This window comes from Bufo gargarizans, chromosome 6 (genome assembly GCF_014858855.1).
Source record: "Bufo gargarizans isolate SCDJY-AF-19 chromosome 6, ASM1485885v1, whole genome shotgun sequence".
Classification (NCBI taxonomy): domain Eukaryota; kingdom Metazoa; phylum Chordata; class Amphibia; order Anura; family Bufonidae; genus Bufo; species Bufo gargarizans.
The window spans coordinates 43,577,646-43,598,592 of NC_058085.1; the positions used below are offsets into that span (position 1 = coordinate 43,577,646).

At 44.3% G+C, this 20,947-nt stretch overlaps 1 protein-coding gene across 1 annotated transcript; it reads right to left on the reverse strand.

Annotated features, from left to right (window-relative positions):
- Positions 1-1,330: 1,330 nt before the first annotated feature.
- On the reverse strand, positions 1,331-20,494 carry NARF (nuclear prelamin A recognition factor). The gene is made up of 11 exons (XM_044296952.1): positions 20,331-20,494; positions 17,435-17,512; positions 16,892-17,035; positions 16,328-16,460; positions 16,046-16,180; positions 13,970-14,088; positions 9,704-9,833; positions 9,366-9,438; positions 5,614-5,748; positions 5,286-5,443; positions 1,331-3,265 (listed from the first exon to the last, which is right to left on the reverse strand). The coding sequence occupies exons 1-11, from the start codon at positions 20,355-20,357 to the stop codon at positions 3,024-3,026; spliced, it is 1,374 nt and encodes a 457-aa protein (XP_044152887.1). The 5' UTR covers positions 20,358-20,494; the 3' UTR covers positions 1,331-3,023.
- Positions 20,495-20,947: the final 453 nt, after the last annotated feature.

Below are 20,947 nucleotides of genomic sequence, written 5' to 3' on the forward strand. Positions count from 1 at the left end.
AGCAGACCTCTGGATATTTTCTGAAATCCCATAGTGGAGAATGGATGGACGACCTTGCTTGCATGGTATAGTCTCTATCTCCATTCACATCTATGGGACTTCTGAAAGTAGCCAAGTACGCTCATTCACGTCAGGCTCCCATTCTTCAGATAGGAACGGATCCCAGAGGTGGGACCTGCACCTATTGGACATTTTTGCCATACCCTCTCAATATGCCATAAATATCAAGATGGGGAACTGTGTACGTTACACAACTAACTCCTAGCATACTACACACTGCTAGACCAACATTTATATATCTGCTCCACTGAGTCACAGCGGTCCCAAGACATTTCGATAGGGTGATGGATCACCCAGCCCTCTACTCATAGCATTAGTATATCCATACAATACAGGGACACGGGATACGTTTGAAGGCTCCTTTTTAATGCAGACCCACAAAAATAAAGAAAAATATAATGTACACGCCGACATAAAACAATGAGGTAACAGTAGATTGAGAAAACTGAAGTGCAGCCATCACACAAGACACCTACCTCGAGACATGTCGAATTTTATATTCCCGTTAAAGAGGTTGTTCGGGTCCAGAGCTGAACCCGGACATACCCTTATTTTCACCCAGGCAGCCCCCCTGAGGCTAGCATCGGAGCATCACGCAGGGCACTGGATCTTTTGTTTTCAATAACACACTGGCGGGTGGAAACTTCCGTCCGGCAGTGTGTTCAGTGACGTCACTGGCTCTGATGGGCAGGCTTTAGGGCTGCCCTAGCCGTTTTACTGGCTAGGGCAGCGCTAAATCCCGCCCATCAGTGCCGGTGACATCACCGGGCTTCCTGGCTGCCCCAAAAAATGTCTTTGCCGTGTGCGATTTAGCGTAGGGCAAAGGAGAGCATCGGAGCATGAACTGCTCCAATGCTCAAGTCAGGGGGGCTGCCGGGGTGAAAATTCCCTTTAGAAATTTTTTTCAACTTAAAAAAAAAAATAATTAAAAATTACTTTCAATTTTATGAAAATGATCCAATGAACATGGATGAAATTTTTTTGTAGGAAAAAGATGTCTTAGAATCGAAAAAAAATTCAGTGGAATTTATAGCTACCAGTAACTAAAATCAGCCGCAGTCATTTAGGTTTGGTAAATTTTTTAGTTTTAAGCCGCAGGTCACCAAGGTCTATGGCGTTATATAGTTGCAGTATGGATTGGAGATTATAGATGCCGATGAATGAAGAAGCTTCCAAAAAATAAAAAACTGTCGCGTTTGTATTAGTAAACGTAGAAATGTTACCAGTTTTTTTAATTGAAGATTTTCTGCGTTTTGCCGTTTTTGGTGCATTTTCTTTACTGGCTTTTAATGTCGCCTCCCGATATTACATGCAAATCCATGCATCTGTGTTTTTGCTGGATCTGGAGGGGATCAGCAAAAACGCTTCCGTTATGATAATACAACCGTCTGCATCCGTTCAGAACTGATCCGGTTGTAAAATGAACAAGACGGATCTGGCGCTAAAACCATTGTAATTCAATGGGTGCCAGATCCGGTTTTTTCAATCTGTTTTTGGATCCGCTGCTTGCAGCGTTTTTTTTTTTTTATGTCCGGCATGGGAACACAACCAAACGGAACGGAACGCATTCTGGTGACAATGAATGGGGAAAAACGGAAGCTTTTCTTCCGGGTTTTTAAATCCTATGATGAGATCTCAATACCGGAAAGGAAAACGCAGATGTGAACGTAGCCTTACCACAGCCCAAACGAGCACTTTTTATAGTTTTTATTTTAATATACAAGATGTTTTTTGGGTCAATGCTGGGGGTATGGTGTCTTTTGCCCAATTTCTGGCATTTTTCTCCCATAGACATCCACCGATTATTATATATTTTTCCAGCTTGGGGTAAAAAAAACAAAAACAAAACAAAAAACACAGGTGGCAATGTGTGTGCATATTTTTTTTTTGGGGAAAATTAAATGAGATATGGGGATCCACATGTACAAATGGAAAACTGCGCAAGAAATCCGAGGGTTTTGGATTCCACAATGGATTCTTCTGTCGGAACATTAGAAACGTAGATTCCCATAGACGCCACTAATGTTGGGACTGACTGGCTGCCCATCTAATAACTGTAGAGGGCATCATGACTTTCCTCTGAGGGCAGGAGAGAGAAAGATCAGGTTGCTGGATTCCAACATGCCTGATCCTTTGTTTTTCAGGGGAGATAAGCCACCACCAGACGGGTCTAGCAGCAGCTTGCTCCCTCCCCTATTCAGAACACATGTATGAGAGAGCGTGATCTAAAGTGTATGGGATTATGGTAATTTTTTTTATTTTTTTTATTAAAAAGAGAAAATCTTGAGATGACTTACACCCCAGCTACAGGCGCTGATCTTTGGATATTTTAGGGCCGAATATTTACCTAACTGAAGGGAATCACAATAAATGTAGATCATTTTTAATTATTTTTTTAATATTAAACTACCCCATGCCTCCATTAGCAAAGGAGCGGTCATGTCAATATTGGCCAGCCAAAATATCTGCAGACTACTTCTCCCCCCGTTCTGTGGCTGCATTATTTTCTGGCCTTCGTCCGTTTCTAACAGCCTGTGAAACGCGACAGATTACGCAACACTGACGACAACACGTAGGCAGGATCTGTATAAATAAGAGGCAAAACTGCACGCTGGCACGGAGGGGATTAACAGGCATGCACACAGCAGTTCAGGTGGAACTAGCAGCAAATCAAGGGTTAAGAGGATGATTGAGAAAGGACCACGTGATATTACATGACACAGACATAAGAGAACACACAACTTTCCCACATGGAATTGATATGTAACACAGACGTGCCACCCTGCTGTTGGCAGCATTTAATTTAAGATGACTTTATAGGACGGTGGGGGCTACATAAAAGTCGGCCATTTTGTCTCCCGGACCTATGACGACAAAGATGTGCTAGTACTGGCAGAAGTCGCCTGCCCATCTTGTACTGCAGTTCAAGTCCAGAACGTGCCCACTGGCAGCGGAGGGATCTGTCACCATTTCATGTCCACGCGGGCAGTGCTGTGAGTAGAGGGCACGTATTTGGTATGTAGAGTCTCTCTGGATTTCTGGGACTCCTCTCCTTCCAGCCAGCTGGTGTATAACTCTTGGATGTGAGGGTTATTTTCTGGGCTCTGGACTGGCACATTTGTGAATAAGGCCTCCATCTCTTGGAGCTGCGCCCGCTCCGGTTTGCCGTCCGATGACTGGGCCTGTCCTTTCCCATTCAAGCAACCTAAAGACAAAAAAAATTAAAAATTATGAATAAAACTGTGTACAAGTAGATCTATTCATCCAACCGCCGATCGCTCGCCCGACCGAACCGTCCATTCAACACTGAATCCATCTCCCAGCATTGGGATAACCCGCAAGCTTGATGGGTACCTGGGAGATGGCTGCAGGGGGAAAGCTATGGTTGTGGCCATTCTGTAGTCCCTGGTCCAAGCGTTTATGTCAAAGCCCAGGCCCAACAAGGGCGGCTAGCCGGTCATATAGGGGATGCAGCCCATAGAAAGAAGTTGGGACTCACTCTATGAGCGCGCAGCCAAATCATTAAAAGGGCATCTGTCAGCAGCTTTGTACCTAGGAAACAGACTGATCCGTTACATGTGCGCTTGGCAGCTGAAGTCATCTGTCTTGGTGCCATGTTCACATGTAGCCCCATTGCAGAGAAAAACTGGGGTTTTCCGATTTTCCGACACCCAGCAACCCCGCCGATCAGATGAACAAATGGAGCCGTCCCATACAAGTGAATGGGGACACCATAGCACTAATACGAGCACTGCTTTCCTTTTCAGATAGCCGATCGGCGGGGGTGCTGGGTGTCGGACCCCCACTGATCTGATATTGATGACCTAACCTGAGGGGAGGTCATCAATAATAAAAAAAAATTTAAAAGCGGACAACCCCTTTAAGTTTTAATGCATGCAAATGTGCCTCTAGGTGCAACAGGGGTGTTGCCATTACTCCTAGAGGCTCTGCTCTCTCTGCAATGGCTGCACCTCCTGCACTTTGACAGGCGTGATGATGTTTACACTGCTCGGTCCTGACAAAGGTGCAAGGCCAACGCCCCCGTTGCTCCTAAGGATCATTTGCATACATTAAAACATAATTTTTGTCAGCAATGCGGGCACATATGAACATGGGACCAACACAGATGCCTTCAGCTGCCAAGTGCACATGTAACAGGTCAGCCAGCTTCACAGATACAAAACTGCTGACAGATGCCCTTTAAAGGCATAGTCCTAATCTTGAAAAAAAAAAAAAAAAAAGGGTCTACTGTTTATCCAGAAGCAGTGCCACATCTGTTTAATGGCTGTGCCTGGTATTGTAGCTCATCCCCATTCAAGTGAATGGATGTGAACTGAAATATAAGACACAAGACATGGATTGGTGGTTGGCCAGAGGGTTCTGGAGCAGTCAGTACATTTTCTTTTAATTTTTTTTTGCTAAAAACGTGCGTCTTAGGGTATGGCTTTTGGGGAGGTGCCATCTTTCCTTGGGGAGAGCGGCTAAAGTTTTTTTTAAATAGGCCTTGAGACATGACTTGGATAATAATCCAGTAACTCATCTGCAGACAGTTTGCCTATAAATCTCATCACAGCGATCATGGCGCTCTCCCCAAGGAGAGATAGTGCCCCCAGATCCTGACTTAGGTCTCTCACCCAGTTCTCTCTGCTCTGCACTGATGAGGAGCAATCACCCCAAAACAGCTCTCTGCAGATGGGGTGCTGGCTTATTTATTATCCAGGTCATGTCTCAAGGCCTATTTAAAAAAGGGTAGAACATTGACTTATAGGATAGCTGCCTACATCTGGTGGCATCAGAGGCAGAGCTTAGTAAGAGCTAATTTGCCTCCCTTTCTACTCTTTAGGTAAATCCACAGTAAATACAGTAGTGGCAAAGTGCATAAAATTAAGAAAAACTTGATATGTCATAGAGACACACAGGTTTTGAGTGCTGAGATCCCCACCGATCGTTAGAATGAGGAGAAAGAAGTGCTCGAATAGCGCATCCTCTCTTCTCGCTGCAGGAGACAGAATCAGGATAGCCCATCGACTTTCTATTGAGTCAGTCTCCTGCAACGAGGAGAGAGTGCGCAATATGCGAGCGCTTCTCTCTCCTCGTCTTAGCCGTTGGTGGGGGTCTTAGGGGTCAGATTCCCACCGATCAAAATTTCTAATGCTTCCACAAGCAGATCCAAAGGCATGTCAATTTATGTTGCAGATTTTTTTTCCACATTTCTTGGGACTTACCTCCTGGACAAGCCAAGACTTCCACGAAATGATAGTGAAATTTCCCCTTGCGCAATTTCAGTACCATGTTCTGAATGTTCCGAAACCCATAGGCGGCGGCAAATCTCAGTACAGTCTCCCCATCTTTTTCTAAGCACACTTCTTGGAAGTCTTTGTTCCTTGAAATGACAAAAGACAAGTGATAAGAGAAGACAATAGATGATATTCTGCAGCACAGCAAATGGACGATAAACAGGGCCTGTGTCGCTTTAGGACGCCGCTTACTGTATAATATACGTGAATTTAGTGTCTGTATACAGTACACAGGTTTCTATACACATGGACTCACTTTAATGTCTTATATGTGATTTCTTGCACCTCCATGCCAAACAGCTCCTTGGCAGCATGGCGGAAGACGTATGCGAGGTAACCATCCGAGCTGGTGCCTTCATGGCGGACAAACTGACATGTGGTTCCTCCAAAGCTGGTGGAGAAAAAGTTAAAAACAACCATATAAGACACCAGGAGACAATGAGCTAACATTATTAACCAGACTGCCTCTCCTCCACTGACCACAAGTCAAATACAAATGTGTCATGTACAATACCGATGAGGAAAACATGTCCACCCATAAACACCACTTTACAATACATACATTGCATTATACTAGATAAAAAGTTGGGTCACTGTATACCTACACTACATATCTCGAGCTACATCCTGTATTATACTCCAGAGCTGCACTCACTATTCTGCTGGTGCAGTCACTGTGTACATACATTACTTATCCTGTACTGCTCCTGAGTTACATCCTATATTATACTCCAGAGCTCCATTCACTATTCTGCTGGTGCAGTCTCTGTGTAAATACATTACATTACTTACACTGTACTGATCCTGAGCTACATTCTGTATTATACTCCAGAGCTGCACTCACTATTCTGCTGGTGCAGTCACTGTGTACATACATTACATTACTTATCCTGTACTGATCCTGAGTTACATCCTGTATTATACTCCAGAGCTGTACTCACTATTCTGCTGGTGCAATCACTGTGTACATTACATTACTTATCCTGTACTGATCCTGAGCTACATTCTGTATTATACTTCAGAGCTGCACTCACTATTCTGCTGGTGCAGTCACTGTGTACATACATTACATTACTTATCCTGTACTGATCCTGAGCTTGCCGGATTGCCGGATCCGGCAGGCAGTTCCAGCGACGCTAGTGTAAAAGTACCCTTAGAGCAATGTACATGACTTTATAGTACTATAGGGTACAGGACTTGGCACATGTTTCCTACATCTACCCTGGCACCTTAGAAAGCAGCAGGACAACACCAGTTCTGCAGGCGATGCAGGTAAATCATTAGCCAAGACCAGCCATTAACAGCTCTCAGAGTGTCAGCAGGTTAATACAGTGCTCCAGCAATTACTGGTCTTCTGCACGTGTCTGCTGTGTCATAGACGCCATCAATAATTGTAATTAATTTAAATTATTCATGTGTATGTGGGGGCAACAACATGCACAATGCATAAACCATGAGAAAGATGTGTAATACAGAGAAGCATCCCAGCATATCAGCGCCATCTAGTGGGGGTAGGAGGAAACCTAGAGAAGGATATAGTGCTGTGTCTCAGCATATCAGCGCCATCTAGTGGGGGTAGGAGGAAACCTAGAGAAGGATATAGTGCTGTGTCTCAGCATATCAGCGCCATCTAGTGGGGGTAGGAGTAAACTGAGAAGGATGTAGTGCAGTGGCTCAGCATATCAGCATTATCTAGGGGGGTAGGAGTAAACTGAGAAGGATGTAGTGCAGTGGCTCAGTACATCAGCGCCGTCTAATGGGTGTAGGAGTAAACTATTTTAGGATGTAGTGCACTGTAGGGTCTCAGTAGTAGCACTGCTGGTTAAAAATTTTAAAATGGGCTACTGTCTTTTTTCTTTATAAATTTCTTTATTGATTTTCTCTGAAACAAAGCAATATACAAATATATAAAAAAAGAAAGGGAGGAACAAAATACGTATACATATTACATCTTCAAATATGTAATCTAAACTGTATACATATTGGTGGGCTTCTGGCATGGCTCATTGGCCTGCCGGTCCAATCAGCGTATAAGAAACCCCCAGGATGGATACACATCTCCCTCCTTCCATAGCATACAAACCATATCCAACCCCCCCAAGCCAGGGCTGTCGCAGGGGCAGCGGGCGACTCCCACCACCATTCTAGATTATCTCCTACTGTCTCATAGTACGCTGTAGAACATGCCATTGTCACCATATGTAAGAGAGTGTTTCCGCCTGGGCTTCCCCAGTTTTTATTGTTTATCAATTCCACTCCAGCCATTCATCTTCCAATTATGTTCAATATTTCTCCCCTTTACATTTAATATGCTCAAATTCCTTTACTCTATTCGTTAATCTTTCCCACTCTAGTAAAGTAGGGGCCCTATCCTTCACCCAATTCCTCAGAATTAATACCTTGGCCACCAAAAAATCCCTTCAACCATCGAGTCTGTTCACTTTTTAATACTTTAGATTTAAGCTCCAAGGGGATTATCCCGAGCATGACAAATTCGATAGTTAAAGGGGGGCTAGTCTCAGTGCTTAACTCCATGCCCTGGAATATACTTTCCCAAAAAATCTTCATAGCCGGACAGCTCCATAACATATGAACATATCCGGCATCAGGGCGAAGGCATTTCAGACAGCAAAATTGTTTTTCTTTATTTCCGTAGATTTTGGACAAAAAGTCCGGAGTGAGACATAACCGATGTACCATTTTAAATTGTGTCAGCCGATGCTGGCGCGAAAGGGAGGTCTTCTTTATATTTTGATATGCCTCCCGCCACTGCAGTGGGTTATCTACCCCTAAATCCGCTTCCCATTTACCAACACTTTAAAATCTAAATCTAGTGTAGACTTGTGAAACCCTAACTTTTTTCCCATAAAAAGTGTAACAAAAGCCTAACAGTGCCTGCGTAACGTATTTGAGAAATTTTATTTCGCATGTATGCGAGTGCGTGCTTTAGTTGAGCATATCTATAGTAATTTAGTGCCGTAATTGGTATCTCATGAAATATTTCCCCTATAGGTTTTAATTTACCAACCGTGCAAATATGTGAAAGCATCGTAATACCTCTCCGGGTCCAATAGTTATTGTCATTTAGAGCTAGGAATTCGTTTAGAAAAGGGTTATCCCATAACGGGGTAAACTCTTGGGCGTACGTGACCTGCAGGATAGATTTGGTCTTGTTCTATACTTTCTGTATCATTGAGGCCGTCCTCAATTTCAGCCAAACACTGGTATCGTAACTTGATGCGAACCCTTTTCCTGCCCCATATCAGATCGTTGATCAGTCTATCAGTCCAGTTGAAAAGACCATCCTCGATCCATATGGGACAGGGGCTGATCACATACAGTATCCAGGGCAGCAGAATCATTTTAATCAATGCGATTCTGTTAATCTGGGAAGAGGGGGAGTTTCTGCCAAACCCTGACCCTCTCCTTTAAATATATCATTCCTATGGTAAATAAAGTAATTTATTATAGTCCCTCACTGAGCTACAAATCTTTATCCCTAAATACTCCAAATGGTCCAGTGGTTATCTGTGTGTCTTTAAATGGGTCACAACACTTACCCCAATGAAAACTAAACAATGTAAAAGTAGAATAAAAGTGAAAGCACACAGATAACCAGGATCAGGATAAAAATTAACCTGCTGACTAAACAATAAAGGTTGCCAGGATTTTATTTTCCCGTCTCGTGGTAGTCATATGATATCAGCAGCACGCTCACATGACTGGGATGCCAGGGGATTACCCCATAGGGCGACTGGCGGCGTTACTACCAGCAGGGGAACTTACTCTGCAGCTCGAGGGTGAGGACTGGATCTCTTGAAAGGAGCAAGTACACGGAGATAGATTTGCCATTCTGGAAGCTGACAGAGCTGGGTGACTACCAAGGCACATGCTGTACCGGTGGTCACTCAAGTTAACCACAAGCCAATGTAATTAAAAAAAGGACTGAAAATAATTGGGGCTGATGCACCCCCTCCCCTTATCCAGGCAGCGAGGCCCTCTACTCACACATTCTCCAGGTGGGATTCTTCTATTTCTTTGACTGAAATGTTCCTCTGCTCCATAATCTGCATCACCTCACCTGGAAAACAGAGAATACCCCGATGAAAATGGCCGACATCTTCTGCTAGACCATGTGGGGGCACTTTAAAACCCTAGTGCTAATACTAAAACTTAAATAAAGTGGGGTATGAATGCTTTTGCAACTATTTTATTGCTCCGGTACGTCTTAAAGGGGTGTTGCACCCCTAGACAATGCACCCATATGCTGGAAAGGTCATAACAGTAAGGGGGGTCTCGAATGATCGGGCCTGATGCCACCCTAGTTTATGTACAGGGTCACCTACCTGAAGTCAGCACGCAGTCGACGTCACGGCAGTTGAAAAGGTCGGTGTAATAGTCTTCCCTGAGAGCCTCCATCTTCCGGTCATAACACGGCGCCACAGCGAGGTGGAAGATCTTATCTGGGGCCAGATTCTGGTAGAGAAGGCAAGTGTTGTAGTGTCTTAAAGGGGTTGTCCAGAGTTGGAAAAATGATAATTACTTACTGGTAATTGGATTTTCCAGAACCCATGACAGCACCATAGAGAGATGGAGCAATAAAAAACGGAACACCCACTTCCTCCCTCAGTGTTAATTCCAGAGTAGATCAGTAGGAGCCATACAAAATAGAATTCCTATAACCTCATTCTTTATACTTGAAAGACAGAACAATTCTCATCAACCATAAGCACCAGGGAGGGAATTGGAGGAGTGCCGTCATGGGTTCTGGAAAATCCAATTAGGGTTAAGTGTAATTATCATTTTTCCCTTCACCCATGACAGCACAATAGAGAGATCGAATACCAGAGATAAAAAAACACCCCTCTGGAGCGAGAAGTGAAAAGTAGTCTTAAACTATGAAGACACCAAAAGCCAACAAGAGGTCCAAACTAAAGAAGCAGGAACAATAATCATCCTAACCTAGGAATTTTAACATTGTACCTTAAACTAGGGGTGGGCGGTATAGGCGATATAGGCGATATGCGATATGAATTTGGGCCACGATATGGATTTTCGCCATATCGCCTATATCGCCGGACCGCGATATGATCGCGCGCACCATGTTCTGAGCCGGCCGGCACAGTGGAGGGAGGAGGAGGGGGGAGGAGGGAGTCTCTCCCTCCCCACTGTGCGCGGCTGCCGCTGAACACCAATGAGGACAGAGTAGGAGGAGGAGGGGAGGGACTGTGGCCACTGCACTACCAATGAATGTGCCGGCCATATCCCTCAGGGTCCCCCTCCTCCACCCCATCATTGGTGGCAGTTTGCAGTTCCGATCGGAGCCCCAGCAGTGTAATGCTGGGGCTCCGATCGGTTACCATGGCAGCCAGGAGTCACGCTGCTGTAGTCCTAGCTGCCATGGTATGTTAGTGAGCAGAGAGCAGCGCATTATACTCACGTGCGCTGTGGCCGGCGGTCGCTCCTTCTTCTGTCTGTGCGGCGGATAGCTAATGCTTACAGCATTAGCAATGCGCCGCACAGACCTATGAGAAGAAGGAGCGACCGGCGGCCACAGCGCACGTGAGTATAATGCGCTGCTCTCTGCTCACTAACATACCATGGCAGCCTGGACTTCAGCAGCGTGACTCCTGGCTGCCATGGTAACCGATCGGTGCCCCAGCATTACACTGCTGGGGCTCCGATCGGAACTGCAAACTGCCACCAATGATGGGGGGGGGGGAGGGGGACCCTGTGGCCACTGCCACCAATGATTAATACTGGGGAGGGGGGGGTTTGCGTTACCAGAGGGGGCAGATCAGAGGCTGGGGAAGGGGGGCAGATCAGAGGCTGGGGAAGGGGGGCAGATCAGAGGCTGGGGAAGGGGGGCAGATCAGAGGCTGGGGAAGGGGGCAGATCAGAGGCTGGGGGGGGCAGATCAGAGGCTGGGGGGGGGCAGATCAGAGGCTGCCGCCATGGTCAGCTCCCTGCTGTTGTGTGCACTATGCACAGGGCAGCAGGGAGAGTGTAAAGTCCTATTCACCCTAATAGAGCTCTATTAGGGTGAATATGACAAGGGTTCTAGCCCTTAAGGAGGCCAATAGTTAATAAATAAAAAGTAAAAAATAAATAAAATTTAAACACCCCCCCCCAATATAGAAAACAATATATCGCAATATATATCGCATATCGCACATGCTTAAAATTATATCGCAATATAGATTTTAGGCCATATCGCCCACCCCTACCTTAAACTCAGGATAATCTCATAAAATAAATCTTATATGGGTTTCTCATCAAGTGTTAACAAATCACAGATATAACAAAACATCTTAGATAAGTACTTATCTTGACACAAAATAATCAAACTGAAGAGGATTGCTCAACACCGATTCTTTTGGTGCAGATTATATTCCTAGACAGATGTTTCTTCCTGCCTCACCAAAAGTTCCCCAGGAGAATCCCTTCCAAAGCACGGCACCTGCACGGTTGAATCTTCAGGGAGCGCGTAGCGGAGAACTCACCCGGCACACTCCCCATCCAGTGATCCAAGATCCACTGGAGGACCAGAAGAACTTCAGATGCCAAAATCTCAAAATTTTCTTGCAATCTGGCATCCACAATGGAACCCTACCGTGGCATCAATCCCTTATTTGAAGGAGCTCACGGATCTGCTGCAAAAGGTCCAAAAAGCCCCCTGGACCTCCTAGGGTCCCCACCGCCGGAAATTACTGCACGAAGAATCCCAGAAGACAACCGCTGACCCTCCAGGGACTCACTGGGAAGTTCTAGATCGGCGACAAGTATTTATAGGGTTTTGCTGGTGAGCCATACCTTGTGTAGGCCATCTAGACTAAATGGAACAGCCCATCTACTTTCTCCCAACCAGGAGCCATATAGGGCTTTGTTGGTACGCCTATGTTCTGTAGGCCGTCCAAACAACATGGTCCAGCCCATATCTTTATTCCCAGCTAGGAGACTTAGAGGGTTCTAAGCCATCTGGTCCAGCCCATATTTTCATTCTCCACTAGGAACATTATAGGGCTTTGTTGGTGTACTATGCTTATTGTAGCTCATTAAACTACAAACTGTCAATCAGGTATAGCCACAGAACCAGTTCACCATGCAGGCATAGCCATCAAGGTAGACCGCTACCAACAGGTACCGTCATCCAGATACTGTTGCAAGAACCATCAGTTATCAAGACACGGCGACACGAGTCGCCAGCCACACGGACATGGTGACCAAAGGCACCAACCATGCAGAAACGGCCCATGCAAAGTAAGCAGCTGAACACACACAGCTGCACTAAATAAGCCCAGCAGCAGAAGCAGCCAGCTACAATGCAAAGCTGAAGGAGCAGTCATCCCAGGCAAGCATAACATAGAAACAATCAGCTCCATAAGAACATGAGGCCATGAAAATAGTCACCCTGCCACAAACACAGATTTTTTTGGGATTTTTTTTTTTAGCACAGGCTCAAGGCAGTGAACAGCATAGGCTCCCATGCAGCCATCACTTTTTAGGCATGGACCCAAAGGGGTAACCAGCCGACCCAGCATGGACGCACAAGTGTTCAACCAACCAGGCATAGATGCACAGGCGCTCAGCAGACCAGGCTTTCAACGAAGCAGGTATAGAAGCAAGACATACAGCTAAGCAAACATAGATGCACAGGTGGACCACCAACCAGGCGTTCAACAAAGCCGGCATAGATGCAAAAATGTTCACACGGACAGGCATACAGCCAAGCATGCACAGGGCCTTGGAATTCAATGAAAATAACATAAGATCAAAGGCATTCAGCCTGGAGCCAAGAGGCAGTCAACCAGGCCCTGGAGCCTGGTTGACTGAAATCTATCAAATCATGCTAAAGGCACCAAACAGATTCATACCAACTACACAACACAAATATTTGCTGTATAACCTAAGTTCATAAGGTTTTCCTTGTTTTACAGCCCTGGAGGCTGCATGCTCCACTGTCCAGAGGACAGGAAACCACACCGATTGCTTTGGGGCTTCCTGTCCAGTTGTGGGGGCGGATCCATCTCTCTATGGTGCCGTCATGGGAAAAGGAAAAAACATGGCTGCTTTCCAACAAAGCACCACCAGCCCTGTCCATGGGTTGCATTGGGTATTGCAGCTCAGCTCCATTGGATTAAATAGGGCAGAGGTGCAATACCGTACAAAACCTGTGGACAAGGGTGGTGCTGTTTTTAGAAGAAGGCAGCCATCTTTTTCTAATCCTGGACAACCCCTTTAACTATGACTATTAGCAACTTAAAGGGGTTGCCTCGAATTTTACTAGGCCATCAATATCCGATTGGTGGTGGTGCGCAACCCTACACCCCCCCACCCATCACCTGTTTTCGGGTGGCTCCAGCAATGGAACTATACAGCTATCCACTGAGCGGGTTACTGCAGCACTGCCCCCACTGAGGTGAGTGGTGAGCAGCGCCACCCACTACACAATAGACAGAGCTGTATATTTCCAGTGCCGACGTCTAACACCAGAGCTACCATAAAACAGCTGACTGCCAGGGGTGCCATGTGTCGGACCCCCGCAGATCAGATACTGATGGCCTGAGGAGAAGCCAACAACGCCAAAATATCCCTCTAAGAGTCAGCCTCACCTTCTGTGACGCAAAGTAGCTCTTCACCAGTGACCCCATGATCTGCTGCGGCGATTTTGCAGTGCAGATGTGCGGTGTAACCAAGTCACCCAGAACACGTTCAGCATACTGCACCCATCCTATAGGAAGAGAGACAAAGGGTTAATAGAAGATGAACAAGCAGCAATTATATTAATCACGTTCTTGTACATAGGAGGCAGTATTATAGCAGTTATATTCTTGTACATAGGAGGCAGTATTATAGTAGTTATAGTCTTGTACATAGAAGGCAGTATTATAGTAGTTATATTCTTGTACATAGGAGCAGTATTATAGTAGTTATATTCTTGTACATAGAAGGCAGTATTATAGTAGTTATATTCTTGTACATAGAAGGCAGTATTATAGTAGTTATATTCTTGTACATAGCAGGCAGTATTATAGTAGTTATATTCTTGTACATAGGAGGCAGTATTATAGTAGTTATATACTTGTACATAGGAGGCAGTATTATAGTAGTTATATTCTTGTAGTTATATCCTTGTACATAGGCGGCAGTATTATAGTAGTTATATTCTGCATGTTATGCTGTGACGGCGTAGCTGGTACGGGGGAGGGGTGACAGTACAGCGTTGTTGTATACATCAGGTAATCATTACGTCTGGCATATTACGTCTGGCGTCTGTTTCTGATCCTGTAAAATTCAGCTGTGTCATCGTTTACCAATAAAGCACATGTGCAGATTGTCGTCATTTATTCCAGTTAACCCTTCATCAGCAGATTCACTTCTTTAAACCGCTGTTCATCATGCCGTTTTGGGGGCAAGCAGTGAATGATGATATTTACCTTCCCGTTCAGCTTTACGACTATGATATGAACACTAGTCCTGAGCCTAAGCTAAAGAAGCACCCTGCTAGGAAATGTACCCTTCCTGCGCTGGATCGGATCACACAGCTGAGTTTGTTACAATGTATCGTTTGAGGCAAGATAAAAACTTGTCTGGACAGGAGACAGTTTTACGCTAGCCACAAGCTGTCCATTCAGACACAAAACGGAGATCTCGACCATGAGACACCAAGTTGAAGCCCTTTTCATTATCCAACGTTTTATCACTAAAAACACAACAGAAAGGGTTAAAAAAATTAAAAATAAAGGGCCAGCCTCTGCACAGTCAGGTGATTAATTGACGTTCTCCATCCTCTGCTCAGGTGATGGGTGCTGAGGGTGACGGGCGAGATTAACCTTTTACCGACTGGTGCAGGACTACTAGCGCTGCATAGCTGCCAGCGGGAGAGCTCCTGACTCGGCAGAGCTGTTCCTGCGCTCCTGGAGGCTCCACACTGCTGCACTTTTCACACAGCCCTACCTTATTTAGTTATGGCCTCAGGCTGCCAAGACTTTTTGACAAACACAAGGTCGTCTGTAAACTGGTATGATTAACCCTATCATAACAAATGTGGTTGTGTCTCAAGGTTGATTGTTTGGGGGAAGGCTGCAAACAGGACCACAGGTCTCAGCTTCCCAGAGCCATTCAGAGGATAAATAGAAAAGGAGCAGGATATTGGGCTTCACTGGGGCTGTTCACTTATCTCTGGGCTGTAGAGGTCATCAATATAGGGTCGGTGGCAGTTCGACAACTGGCACCCCCTCCGATCAGCTGCGTTGGGCAGCCGGAGACTATGAAGTGTATGGAGTGGGAGAAGGCGTCAGATTGTGTAGTTTTCAGCATACTCCAAGCTCAGCATCCGTTCACTTGACTGGGAGCCAAGCTGCAGTACCCCTGACACGGCCACTACACAGTGGATGGCGCTGTCTGCCTGCAGCTCCGTACAACGCATAAGTCTCTAACGCCGTGGCTGCCGATCAGTGGGGTTGTCGGGTGTTCTGAGAGAGATGACCTATCCTAAGAATAGGGCATCAGTACCAGTGTCACAGAGAACCCCTTTAATCTGTAGCCATGTTAACATCTATCGCAGCAGGAGGGGGGGAATCGGTGGCTGAGGTACACATCTGGGGCCGCTTATTATGTGGGAATGATAGTGTTAATCCCACAGACAGAGGCTATTGCACCTGCATTATTCTGTGTGCACTGCTTACCAGGACAAGTGGAGGCAAACATGGGGAAGGCGTGCTCATCCTGCGTCTGCCGCCTAAACCTTTGGATGAAGTCTCTCTGGGTCTCCAGGATGCTGAAATCGGCAGCGATCGTTGTATCAAACACATGATGGACGCCTGAGGGGGACACAAGACATCACTGGAGCAGAGTGCCACTTTAACCATACGTCCACCCCCTGACAACTTCAACATTGTAGAGTTTTAAGTGTCAGTTCGATGAAGGCGGGTGAGGAAATGATGGCTTTGAGGGACACTTCCACTTACCTAGACTCTTGAGGAAGCCACAGATTTTCTTAGCCGCCTCACAGACGGAAAGCTGGAACTTGGCGGCAAAGTAAGGCACGGACTGGGGACTGACTGACGCCACCACTAGTCTATGGAGGGAAGCGTCACATTTCTGGAAGACAAAAAGGTTAGAAAGAAAAATGCCAACCACAGGACAATTTATCATATACTCAATTCAAATCCAGAGCTGCATTCATAATTCTGCTGGCTGCTGCTTGCAATCGGTCAACACTCAAAAGACAAACACCTAAAAACGTAAAGCGATTTTCAACAGAATTATATGGCGAGTGGACATGTATGGCGTGGACTCAACTGTGCCGATACTGCTGCATTTGTGTTCTGCTGAATACTTTGAGCCCTAGGGGGTAGGATCTCCAACTGATCATACATCGATGGCCTCTTCTAAGTATCGGTGATCGACGGAAAAATCCCTTTGAAACAGAATTATGAACGCAGCTCTAGATGTGATGACAGAACAGCACAACTGGAGTGCCCGAAATCTCAATAACAGAGAAAAGGTTAAACCATGTAAGACACCCATACCTTATTGAGACTCAAAACCTTGAAAAACGCCTTCTGGTTCTGCGCGAAGATCTTGGCGCCTTCTTCTGAGGTCACACAGTTTCCACAGGCCAGGCAATCACTCAGGAAGATACGGGCATCGGCCAGGCGGTGAAATTCGCTTTTCTAAGTACATTAGAAAAAAAATAAAAAAATAAAATCTCATCAGGTAAAACGGACAAGCGCAAGCTGGCTGTAAATGTTAGGAGTTGTAGTTTCAGCTAGTGCTATAGTTGCCCTTTAAGGAACTTAATTGAGTGGGGTCCCGATTAGCAGCCCGTAGCACCGGGATTATGAGGGGGGAAGGGGAGATTTCTGCTTGAGAAATCAAACTTAAATATATATATATATATATATATATAATGTTCTCGAATGCCGCAGTCAGCTTTGAAGGGTGTGGAGTCTGGCCGTGGAGGGGGTGACGGGTCCAGATAAGGGTCAGAGTTTGGGCGTGTGATGGCCCATCCTGGGCTCATCAAGAACGGCACATGGAAGGTCTCAGATAAGGTGGTGTCTGACTCTCACCTCATCTCCGTCCTCCAGAGTCTGCGCCACGGAAAGCTCCGCATCAGCTGCATCCTGCTTCTTTTTCTTGCTACATTCCTGGGTGCACAAAAAAATAAATAAATAAGTAAATATAAAAATTTGATTTTTTGTTAAATAGGTATTAAAAAAAAACAAAAAAAACAAAAACAAAACACACAACTAGCAAAAAACATTCAACAGACAAATCAATATAATATATAATCTGACCCTAACCATAAAATAATTCTGTTACATTGAGTTACTTTTTATTCAAATGCAGTGTAAATAGGAAAAAACCTGTAGGTCATTAGAAACACTGAAAACAATATAAAAAATTGTTGTAGAGTAAAATTCCATTAGGTGTCGCGGTCAAATTCCTATAGAAATGAATGTAATTAAATCAAAGAAAAATGATTAAAAAAAAAAGCAAAAAAAGGAACTAAAAAGTAGATTGAAAATTACTAAAATGTATCATTTTATTTTTACAACATGAGTTTTTGTGGGGAAGGGAAAAAAAAAGTAAAAAGAAAAAGAAACTTACAAAAATGACTACAAAATGACAAAAGTTACAAAAATAGATAAAAATTACTTATTTTTACAAAAAATTAAACAAAGCAAATGAGTTTTTGTTGGGCGAAGGGAATAATAATAAAAAAAATAGAAAAAACTAAAAAATGACTACAAAATCACAAAAAGTTATAAAAATGGATAAAAAAATAAATAAAAAAAATACTAAAATGTATAGGTTTTTTTTCACAAAAAAATAGACACAATGCACATTAGTTTTGCTGCCAGAAGTACAGGATCTGATTGTATGGGGGCATCAGGTCACGTGAACCCATGTAACATACACCAGAATGCAAACATGACGACCTACTGGCTCAGCTCTCAAAATATTTGCAGTCCCCCCTCCCCCTATCGTTGGCCTCCACAAAAATATTTGGTGACAGGAAGGTTCAAAAACAATATTCTCTGGTTACAATGACCCGTCACCTACATAGGCAGAAGAGGCCATCTTGGAGGCCAAAAAATAAAAATAAAAAAAGAAGATTAAACATCATTGCCCTCTAGACGATGTACAGTTACCGGTGAGATGGAGGAAATGGCGGTTAACTAGAGGCATCAGTGAGGCATTTGAGGTCACATTAAGAGCTTCTGATGAAAGAGCGCCTCGAGAGGACAATATGGCTGCTGCCCGAGGGCCTAAGGTTATCATTTCGACTGGAACTTTTGAGCCCAACATGGTGGAGAGTTGGTCGGTGGCCATGATACAGTTTGACTCAAAATCTATAACAGATAGGATCCCATGGGGGGGTTTTCATTGAGTTCTGTGGCACCAGGGTGAGGTTCCCTGTCCAATAAAGGCCGTACTGACTACCATAAGTAATTAAGTTCTGAAGACCCCCCTTTGACCAATGGTATGGTCCATAAGGTTCCTATCTACACTGTGGCTTCCATTACAGAAGTGACGGATCCATTGTACAATGGACACCAGTGGCACCCTATGGCCCCCACTGACTTATAATGGGGTCCATTTTTTTCACGACCACAGGCAAACAGTCCTACAGCAAACGCCGGCCTCAAAATGTACTCCCAAAGATCACCATGGTCCAAGAAGTATCATCACCGAGGGGTCTGGAGGATTGCAAGACATTCTTAAAGGGGACATCCAGGATTAGAAAAACATGGCGGCTTCCTTCCAAAAAGCAGCACCCTATCTGTCCACAGGTTGTGTGTGCAGCTCGGCCTGATTGATGGAGCTGAGATGCAAAAACAGACGCAACCTGTGGACAGACAGACATGTTTTTCTAATCCTGGACATCCCCTTTAAGAAAAGCAAAAAAAGTAACGAGCAGAAAATAAAGAAAAATAGAAAACATATCTGTGATAACGATAAAAAATAAAGAAAAGTATTGTGCAATAAACAAAACATGTATATACAGTAAGGACGATGATCATGAAATGGTTAATGTTCTCCATATGAAGTCGCAGCTGATAAAACCAAAACAACCTTACACAAGTCATATTACAGAAATAATCCCCCCAAAAACATATTATATATAAAAAATAAAAATCTTACAAAATATCACCTATTTCCAGAGACACAGCGTAGAGCAAGATCATAACAATAAGCTTAACACCGATTCTGTATTTTTTATCATTAGATCTGCAATATCTATTTTACTGTCAAAAACTTTTAACTAAAAAAAAAATATAAAAAAAAAAAAACATTTTAAAAAATATATAAAAAAATAAAACCTAAGCTATCGTCCAAGATTGAGGAAATAAAAATGTCAACTAAAGAAATAAAAAAAAAATATATATATTCGGCTAAGTTTGAGGAAATGACAAAAACAAAACCTAAATGTCAAACAAGAAGCTAAAAAAATAAAAATAAATCATAGGCCAAGTTTGAGAATAAAAATAAATAAAAAGAAAATTGGCTGCCAAGTTTCGGGGAGAAGGGGGGGGGATAAAAAAAATAACCATCAAATATTAGCCGTGAGGAAAGAAAAAAAAAAAAAACACACATCATTAAAAATATATATAAAATTGTTGCCAAGTTTGAGAGGTAATCAAATAACATAATAAAATATGTTTGAGAAATAATATATTTTTTTTTTAATAAAACAAAATAGCGGCCCAGTTTGAGAGGGAATAATAAAAAAATAAAATAACCATACCACACAAATAGAGGAAATTATAATATATATATAAAAAATAATATTAAAAATAATTGATCAAACAAGTAATTGCTCATTTAAAGGGCCAGACCCACAGATATTTGCTGGGGGTTAATGCTGTCCCTCATGACATTACATAACGTGTGCAGTGAGGCCCCGGGGTACGAGGGGTTAAGGGCCGGCCATGTCTGGCTGGCGCAGGGGGTGCTCACCGCCTTGGTGCAGTTCTCACACTTCATGTCTCCGCTGGTCCCGGCGGAGGTCCTCGGACGCGCAGGGCCCCAGCTGCTGCCCCTCTGCCGTCACCCTGCTCTTTGTTACACCGTCTCCGGCTCCTTCTTACATGCTATTCTGCCCCTCACTCGTCTCCGGTTTGATTGACAGCTCCTCAGCCAATGGGAAGCAGAGGAAGTTGAATTTCCTCCATAATTTCCGCCCCCGACACGCCCACCCGATCACTGTGCTACTTGAGCCCAGTCGTAATTGCACGTCCTCACCGCGCTGAAACGCGGCGGCCATTTTTCTGTGGACCACGCAATATTTTCAAATTGCGGGTGACTTACCAAAAATGTCTCCTGCAAAGAAGACAACAATTTAGACCTTAGTTTTTCTCTACTGTCTTGACAACGGTATAAACAGACTGGTTGTTACGCAAGGGGATATGTGCCGATAGTAAACTGAGGCAGATACCAGCAGCTGTAAATCTACTAATCCCAGAATGACCTGGGGATCTTACAGCTGCTGTAGTTTCCGTTTGTAATGTACGGCCAATTATGCGCCCCCTTGTGGTCAGCGCGAGAGTAGTACAGTGTTATAAATGTGCCATCCA